This window comes from Dipteris shenzhenensis, chromosome 23 (assembly GCF_047967505.1).
Source record: "Dipteris shenzhenensis isolate YYH24624 ecotype China chromosome 23, Dip_SZ_1.0, whole genome shotgun sequence".
Taxonomy (NCBI): domain Eukaryota; kingdom Viridiplantae; phylum Streptophyta; class Polypodiopsida; order Gleicheniales; family Dipteridaceae; genus Dipteris; species Dipteris shenzhenensis.
In genome coordinates, this window is record NC_141618.1 from 45214601 (window position 1) to 45224315 (window position 9715).

Here is a 9715-nt window from a genome sequence, read left to right on the forward strand (position 1 = left end):
TTGAATGCAAATTGAGATACATTTCTTAATCTTATAATTTTTGGAGAGAAAGCATGCCAACCACCCCCCCCCCCCTTCAAACATATGTGTGGATATGTAATAAATGCAAAGTACTATGTGCAAAGTGCAAAGTGTAGAATGTAAAGTGCTATTAACCAAATTTAAAGTGCTATATTACTAAATGCAATTTTCAAAAAACAAACCATGTGATTATATGCTAAATGGAGATTGCTACGTTAAAAATACAAACTTGCAACTAATTATATAGTAATATAAGAGCTTATCTCATTTCTCATATTAAAAGTCAATTCTTTGAATCACAAGCTTTGAAAAATGTTAGTAATAAATCTTGCTAAATGCAAAGCACTATGTACCAAGTGCAAAGTTCTATCTCTGAAATCTAAATTGCTATATTCTATGAAAATTACTATGTGCAAAGTGCAAATCAATATGAACCTAAGGAAGCATCCGTTTCTTGTCTCCCCACACAATCAAATGTGTGGTTATGTACTATAACCCAAATGCAAAGTGCTATGTATCGAATTCAAATTGCTATGTGCAAAATTAAAATTACTTTGTGCTAAATGCATTAAATGAACCCATGAAGGACAAGTTCCTTAGTCTTATAATTTTGGAGAGGCAGCATGCCAACTCCCCCTAACCATTATGTCCTAAATGCAAAGTAATGTGTAGAATGCAACGCGTTATGTACCAAATTTAAATTGCTATGTGCTAAATGCAATTTTCTAAAAACAAAATGTGTGGCTATATGCTAAAATTACAAAATTCAACTAAAGCATATTTTTTGTCAATACAATTATAATTGATCTCCAACTAGTTGAATTCAAAGGGCTATTCATTTATCCAATAACACGTGCTCTCAATTTCAACATTCAATTTCATGCTCATTTTCTTTATAATTTGTGAGTAGTGCTATGCGCCAAATGCAAATTGATATGTGCTAAATGCAAAGCTCTATAAGCCAAATGTGCAAGAAGAATGCTATGTGCCAAACTCAAATTGCTATGTGCAAGTTTCAAATTGCTTTGTGCTAAATGCAAATTGATACGAATGCAAGGAAGGGCGCGTTCCTTGGTCTTAATTTTTGGAGAGGAAATGAGCCAACTCTCCCTACACACAAATGTATGGTTTATGCTAAATGCAATTTACTATGTGTAGGATGCAAAATGCTATGTGGCAAATTCAAATTGCTATATGTACTAAATTCAATTTTCTAAAAACAAACGTTGTGGTTATATGGAATCTAGTTTTATTTCTCTTTTCTTCTTAATAAAATCTTCACATTTCCCATTTTAAAACAAAAAACAAAAAAACAAAGATCCCATCTTACTAATTTAATCCTACTTTTGCAAAGTCTTCTAAAGAGATTGCTCTTTGCGCCACTGGCGTGTTCCAAAGAAAGATTTTTCTACTTTGAAAAAAGGGCAAGGAGAGAAGATACCCAAGGATATCCTCGAAGATACTTGAATATTCGATAGCATGAGAGATTCCGAATCTCAAGTCTCGAGCAAAAGATTTTTTGCTCTCTTCCTGCAGGAGCTGCAGTATTTCTAGTATCTCAACACAACTGTGCATGATATATGCACACCAGTTGCTCCTCATCGATATCTTAAGAAATCATCGAACACATTACGACATTTTTTTTCATGCGTTGATCTGCTCAGCCTTGACTCCGCTTTGAGTTTCAAACGGTCGCTCTGGTGCTGCAAATTCATAGTTCTTTGAGAACGTTTGTATCAGAACACCAATATTGCTCTCGAATTCCGCTTCCGTGAGTTGACCATCGCGGTCGGTATCCTACGTGACAAGAGCGCAACAAAATCAGATTCACGTAAACCGATACAAGATCAGATTTATGTAAACGAATCTGATACAGCGACTTAAATTCCCGGACATGTGAGCACTTAGAAAATTCGAATCAGGGAGAACAAATGTATCCCACAACGTAAGAGCCATTCAGGAGTCGAACAATATAGTGTGTTCAGATTGTGCCATGAATTCTGCGTCATTTCATTAAGAAATTCCGTCATGGTACGATGAGGACGGAGACACTACATTTTTGGAGGATATTAATCCAAATTTATCAGATATACATTCAAAGTTCACCATCATCGTGATTCGAGCCAATGTGTCTTCTACTGCATGATGCAACTGTTCTCTCTAGGTTAAATAGTCGAAGGTCGGAAGGAAGTTTGGCACTTTTGGTAAAGACTAATCAGGAAATTAGCGGTTGGATCGAAGTAAGGTCCATAAATTCTCATGCGAGGGCGTTGCTGTTTCAACACACAACTCGTTCCAGAGCATGCTGAAGGTCTTGACTTCAGTCTTAAATTGTAAAGAAACAATAACTGTAATCTAAACTCGTCGCTTGCTCCTTAAGTCAAACAAGTAGCAGATGCCCCGGTATTGAATGTTTGTCTTCCTTTATATTGCACAATAACGTTGAGGCTGGTAACCCCGATCTTACCAATTCAAAGAACAACGCCATGGCCTGACTCCGTGGCATTTGCATCCCATATATATCTCTCAACCTGTCAGCGAAGTCGTAGGGGCTTATATAGTCCTGATTTGAATGATTCAAGTGGCGGAAAGGGCACAAGCATTTGTTGTTGTAGACTTCTACCGAACGGCAAGCATGATCAACCATAGAGGCAGGATTTTCCTCCTTGGTCCTGCCGATCACCTGAAGCCATTCATTGCACAGAATCAGGAACGGTTGTATGACATTTAATTGGCCGTGTTACACAAAAATACGAAGCATCTCTAGAATGGGGAGGGAGAGAGAGAGAGAGATGTGTGGCTAAGAAGGTATGCTCATCAAAGAATTTAAAGCGTGGGAGGAAAGTGTTTGTTTCATCTTTTTATCCTGCAAAAATGGTAGCAATTCGAATCACTTTGTTGCCTCATTCAATGATGGCGTCATATATGTGGCGCGAAGTATACCTTCGCAGGACATCCAACCGCTGTGGCGAAATGGGGAATGTCAGTCAGAACAACTGCAGAAGCTCCTATCTTAGCACCATCACCGACCTTAACATTACCAAGGATGCTTGCACCAGCTCCTACAAGGACCTGGATATGCAAACCAAGGCTAACATCAACTTCTGAATCACAGTTTAAGCAATCTTTTCAGATGAAAGCAGGAATGATGGAGGCAGAAAGTAGCAGACACATAATCACTGCGTGAGTTGAATGAACAAATATTACATGAATGAAATATCTCTGAAATTATTAAGAGAAACCTTATTCCTTCATTATGGACTATGGTGAAAAACATAAAAAACGTTTAAGTCAATCTTAGTTTGCTCTTATTCCTTCATTATGGACAGTCGTGAAGAAAAGAAAAAACGTTTAAGTCAATCTTTAGCTTGCTCCTATTCCAAAAGCATACTTACAAATCCTTAACCCATATCTACAGCAACCAATTGCTATGCAAATCTCTTTTGCAAACAAAAATAACAGGCAATGAAATTCTGGAAATTCTATATGATGTATTAATCAAAGTGGGGGAAGACAGGGGAGCTCTCTCTCTCTCTCTCTCTCTCTCTCTTTCTGCCCCCCCACCACCACCCGATTTGCCCAGCTGTGTAGTGGTGGGAACAAAGGGTACTGGGCTGTGAGAGAGAGAGAGAGAGAGAGTGCAGGGCAACAACAACAACTGGGAAAGATAGGGAGGGCAATCAAAACAAGTGCAAGGTACACACTGAGGGAGCAGTAACACCAAGCAGGAGTGAGGGAGAGAGGCAGGGAAGGAGACAGTGAAGGGGTTGGAGAACACCCAAGGGCACAGGGTATCCTTCATGATGGCCCCTCATAATCATGATGATGAACCTCCTGTTTAAATCCTATTTTACTATCTTTTTCATAGTCGGCCCCCTCTCATCTCAACTAAAAGTACATACACACAAGCAAGGCATCTTCAAAGAAGATTGAGTAGGCTGAAACGAAGGTTGTGGCCAAGATAATTTGTATAACTAAAGAATGTCACCACAATGTAAATATCCTAAGTCAAAGTACAGTTGACCATTTATTTGATCATAATTAAAGAGTTTTATATGTGTTAATTATGGTCAAAGAATTCTTTTAATGGTCAAAGAATTGACTACGGTCAAAGATACTTGACTCTGGTCAAGTAAACCTGACTTCGGTCGGGGAGACTTGGTTTATTACCAAGAGGGTTAACTACGGTTAACCAGAGAACTACAGAGCTGACTACGGTCAAAGAGTGTTGACTTCGGTCAACGAGACTTGACATGCGCCAAGAGGGTTAAGCACGGTTAACCAAGATGTGCCAACTTCGGTTGGAGAGACTTGGCTATAATTAAGGCGCCTCAATCCTTGGTCAAAGCTCCTTAATTATGATCAAGAGCGTTGACTTCGGTCAACCAGAGAATAAATATATATTTTTATATTTGTTATGTGTGCACATGTGTTCAGTGGGGACGCCCACCGTGACTAGAATTAGTCCACAATGTGTTGTTTGCATGCAAAGCGCTAACAATTAATGGGTGCCATGGTGGTGCGCTTTAATTAATTGTTGCAGGTACTAGGAAGAGTTATTTTTCTAAGCATTACGGGAGCCTAACAAGCATCTAGGAGGCGGTTCGCGTGACCAAGTGCTTCGAAGACTCCAGAGTTGCCCTTAGTGGCACGTAATAGGACTTAGTCTAGATTTTAGACAAGTGGCATGTTGCCAATTTGAAATGAGCTTGAAGCTCTTGTAGTATGATTTCACGTTGGATTTTTGTATCAGGCAGCTCTACGCTGAACTCTTGTAACAGATTCTCTCTTCAAGAAATAAAATACCTTCGGGGAGGTCCAGCCCGACATGTTGTCCTGGGCCCTAGCTATGTGTAGAGAGAGAGAGAGAGAGAGAGAGAGAGAGAGAGAGAGAGCTCTTATGAGAGTGTTTCTACAGTAAATTATGAGCGTGAGGTTCCACGAGAGAGTTAGTATTTCATAGAAAGTGAAGCATGACAAGCTCCATGAAGCCCTGTTACACTCTGCATAAATGTCTTGCCGATATCAGGCACAGTAATAAAGCTTACATTGCTCAGTACAAAGAACATCAGGCCCTCCAAGGTCTGAGGCCAGCTCCTAGCTTGATTGTGAAACTTGTTATAGAAATGGATTTACTTATTGAGAATCTCACTCATGATAGATAATCTGCAGCAGCAACTGATTGGATGTTGAAGTCGTATCTAAAATGAAACATGGGAAGGAAAAGATTACAGACATGAAGAGAGCCACTCACATTTGCACCGAGCTTCGGATGGCGATCGCCATGCTGTTTGCCTGATGTAGTAGCTTACGAGAGCCGAAGATTGCGTGATGCTGAAAGATATCTGGGAATCTATGAGAAAGAGTTATTGGCTGTAATTCATGCCATTCATACATGGAAGCACTATCTTTTGGGTGCAGATTTTACTATTAAAACAGATCACCAAAGTTTGAGATACTTTTTGACTCAGACAAAACTTTCCGAGAAGCATATGAAATGGGCAAATATGCTGTCAATGTATCATTTTCAGATTGTCCATACCCCACGAATTCGGAACAGAGTGGCAGATGCCTTGTCCCGAAGACCCCAGGTCAATAATGTGACTATTGCTTATCATCAAGACCTGGAAGGCATGAGGGAACAATATGCTAATGATGCAGATTTTGGCGAGATTTTACAGCAAATGCAAGAGGGGCAGTCCACGAGTCACTATTCCCTGAAAGATGGGTGGTATCTAATGAAAGATGACTGCCTATGCATCACCCAAGGGAGGAATGCCATGCACCTCCCTATGCCGGACACAGAGGAATTATAGCAACAACTCTAGCACTAGAGAGATAATTCTTTTGGCCAGGGATGCGGAAAGATATACATCAGTTTGTTACTGAATGCCTTACGTGTCAGAAAGTGAAGTATGATAGACGGAAGGCACCTAGCCTACTTATGCCTCTTCCCGTGCCTCAGGCACCATGGGAAAGTATTATAATGGACTTTATTTTTGATTTGCCAAGATCAAAGTCAGGGAATGATGGGATTTGGACTATCATTGATAGATTCAGTAAGCAAGCTCATTTCATTCCGGTTCGCAAAACCATAAAGGCAGATCATATGGCTAAGCTTTTCATGGCACAAATCTTTAAGCATCATGGTATGCCTAAGTCCATTGTTAGTGATCGAGATCCCAGAATGACCAATCTATTCTGGAGAGCTTTATTTGATAACATGGGGACGAATTTGAATTTTTCTTCTTCTTTCCATCCCCACACAGATGGTCAAAGTGAAGTAGCAAATTCTACAGCATTGGATATGCTGAAATGCTACGTGGGAAACCAAGGTTCAGACTGGGAAAAGTACCTACCATTGGTAGAGTTTGCTTACAATAAAGTACACAGCTCTACAGGGAAAGCCCCCTTTGAGGTCATTTATGGGAAGGTGATTTTGCCACCTATCCTGAGGACCAAGGATGAAATATTTGCAGCTGATCAGTTTGTGAGAGACCTCCAGACAGCTTACAGCCAAGTCCGGACAGCAATCGAAAAGTCTCAAGAGAAACATAAAAGAGCTGCAGATAAGCATAGGAGACAGTTAGATCTCAAGGAAGGGGATTGGGTACTTTTGAAGTTTGAAAAAGCTAGGCTCCACAAGTTTAAAGGCAAACAGAAAGTGTATGCAAAGTTATCTCCCAGATATTATGGCCCTTTCAAGGTTACAAAGAATAAATGAGGTTGCATATAGGTTATCATTGCCAGAGCATTGGAGGATTCACAATGCATTCCATGTGAGTCTTCTAAAGGAATTCCACGGGCCAGAGCCTACAGAGCCAGTATCAGAGGATCCACGAGAAGTGGATGAGCTGGAGGAGGTCCTTCAGCCAGAGCAGATTGTGTACCATACTGTACGCAAAGGCCCTCAGGGCAAGGAGTTTTACAGATATCTTGTAAAATTTAAGAATTATACGGCATTAGATGCCAAGTGGATGGATGAAGACATGTTGTCCGATCATCCACAGCTTTTGGATGTTTACAAGGAAGCTTTTTAGTTGAGGTCAACTGAATAGAAGCCGAGGGGATATCACCACAATGTAAATATCCTAAGTCAAAGTGCAGTTGACCATTTATTTGATCATAATTAAAGAGTTTTATATGTGTTAATTATGGTCAAAGAGTTCTTTAAATGGTCAAAGAATTGACTACGGTCAAAGATACTTGACTTTGGTCAAGTAAACTTGACTTCGGTCGAGGAGACTTGGTTTATTACCAAGAGGATTAACTACGGTTAACTAGAGAACTACAGAGCTGACTACGGTCAGAGAGTGTTGACTTTGGTCAACGAGACTTGACATGCGCCAAGAGGGTTAACCACGGTTAACCAAGATGTGCCAACTTCGGTTGGAGAGTTGTGCCAACTTCGGTTGGAGAGACTTGGCTATAATTAAGGCACCTCAATCCTTGGTCAAAGCTCCTTAATTATGATCAAGAGCTTTGACTTCGGTCAACCAGAGAATAAATATATATTTTTATATTTGTTATGTGTGCACATGTGTTCAGTGGGGACGCCCACCGTGACTAGAATTAGTCCACAATGTGTTGTTTGCATGCAAAGCGCTAACAATTAATGGGTGCCATGGTGGTGCGCTTTAATTAATTGTTGCAGTACTAGGAAGAGTTATTTTTCTAAGCATTACGGGAGCCTAACAAGCATCTAGGAGGCGGTTCGCGTGACCAAGTGCTTCGAAGACTCCAAAGTTGCCCTTAATGAGACATGGGAAGGAAAAGATTACAGACATGAAGAGAGCCACTCACATTTGCACCAAGCTTCGGATGGCGATCACCATGCTGTTTGCCTGTCCCTCCCAATGTTACACCGTGTAACAATGTGCATCCATTTCCCACCTTTGCTGTTTCTCCTATCACTACCCCTGTCCCATGATCAACCATAACACCCCACCCAATTTGAGCAGCAGGGTGAATGTCCATTCCAAAAACTTCTGATACCCGACTTTGCAAGACACTGGCTAGCGATCTTTGACCGTTTTGCCATAACCAGTTTGCAGCACGATAGACCTGAATACCCTGGAAGCCTTTGAAGTAGAGAAAAGCATGTCCTAAGGAAGGGCAAGCTGGATCTCGTTCCTGGCGGCAGAGCTCCATCAGTTGCAAAATCACAGAAGGAACTTTATACTGCAAATCCTAGTATAGTTGCACCTAAAATAAGAGACAGTAAGATACAAGTCTAGAAGCTGACCTTAATTGCGTCAAGATCTTTCCGGATGAGGCCCTGAATAGAGTCCCCTTGCATTGAGGTTCCACGTGTGAATGAGGTCAGAAGAATGCTCTGCCACCTCTCTGCTGGAGCAGCTTCCCAGCTCAATTTTGAGGCCAAATGAGTTGCAAGAGCTTCCTCAAGTCTCTCCCACTTGAGGACCGAGCTCTGCAAAATCCCAGGCAAAAGCTCAGAAGCTATACTGTCCAAGAGGCCAGTTTGCTCCTTTGCCATTTCTTGAACATCTCTCCGTATAGTGGACCAAACCATATCGCCGCTCGGTTTAGCAGTGCAGCAGCAAGCAACTCCATTCGGAACCATTGCTGCAGAAATCCAACTCTTTTTACTTAACTTCCTGTCTTGAGCAGGCCTTGAAGGAAATTTAAGATTCAACGATAACGAGAGATTGCAGCGAGCAGGAAAAAGCCAACACGTTTAAGCAAACACTAAAGATCTTTGCAGTCTGAGAAAGTTATTTTGCTAGAGAAAGCATGAGTGGGAAGACTGCAGCACTACATCAAAAGCCTTTTGTCCGCAACGACAAGGAAGAAGGTTTGAACCGGCACAAGAGGAAAACGGGCTAGAAGATAAGCAAATGGACGTGAAAGGCATGGAGACAAGAAGCCCAACTGAAGGAAAGCTGTTGTGAATGGAAAGCAATCCAGAAGATAAGAAGCAAATGGAAGGGAAAGAGGCAGGGAGAAAAGATGCCCACCTGGAGGGAAGTGATTCTGGAAGCGGGAATTCTGTCTGGGGTGATTGAGGAAGCGAGGATGGAGCAAATGGGGGGAGGGAGAGGAGATGGGCGATTTAAGGGCAAGCAAGGAAGATGATGAGGAGGCGGATGATGAGAGCAGAAGGCCAAAAACAGCCATGCAAGAAGCCTCATCAGCATGGTCTTCATTGGAGACAACGAGAGACCAGGAGAAACAGTAACACGTTTTTAAATGCTTTGATATCATTTGTACAAATTTTTAAATCCTTTGAGATCATTTTTTGTTGTCACTTTTCCTAAAGCGGCATTCCTCCTCCACCCGAACTCTCTTTCAACCCAAACTCTCTCACGTAGAGCATGACCTCATTGTCGTGTTCCACAAGGAGTCTTCTCCACTTTTATCCTCCCTTGGGCTTTTTGCTTATCAATCCTTCGCTTGCACAATGTTTTCGCACTCCATCCCACTCACATTTCTAAGGATGACACAAGTCAAACAATGTACATAGTGAAAAATGACGACCCTTAGTCCCCATCCCAACTTCACACCCTTGAAGAGTCACATGGTCGGTCTCCCTTCCATGACTGCATGGTCTCCATATTATACCACTGGACAACTTATGCTAGAGGAGTGGTTTTGTGTCCACACAACAGGAGAACTCCATTGCCTACTGTATGCATGTTGTGAAGGATCACATTTTTTGTCAATATAACAAGCA

The 9715-nt window shown here is 41.4% G+C and overlaps 1 protein-coding gene across 2 annotated transcripts; it reads right to left on the bottom strand.

Moving 5' to 3' along the window:
* Positions 1-1429: 1429 nt before the first annotated feature.
* LOC147887450 (uncharacterized) lies at positions 1430-9183 on the bottom strand. Of its 2 annotated transcripts, XM_087394931.1 has the most exons (7): positions 9000-9183; positions 8267-8607; positions 7866-8154; positions 5276-5316; positions 2965-3093; positions 2489-2704; positions 1430-1818 (listed from the first exon to the last, which is right to left on the bottom strand). In XM_087394931.1, exons 1-7 carry the CDS (start codon positions 9157-9159, stop codon positions 1666-1668), a joined length of 1329 nt encoding a protein of 442 aa, XP_087251057.1. In that variant the 5' UTR covers positions 9160-9183; the 3' UTR covers positions 1430-1665. The 2 variants fall into 2 exon arrangements, with proteins under 2 accessions (XP_087251057.1, XP_087251058.1); XM_087394932.1 differs by lacking the exon at positions 5276-5316 and having other exon boundaries at positions 7825-8154.
* Between the last annotated feature and the right edge of the window lie 532 nt (positions 9184-9715).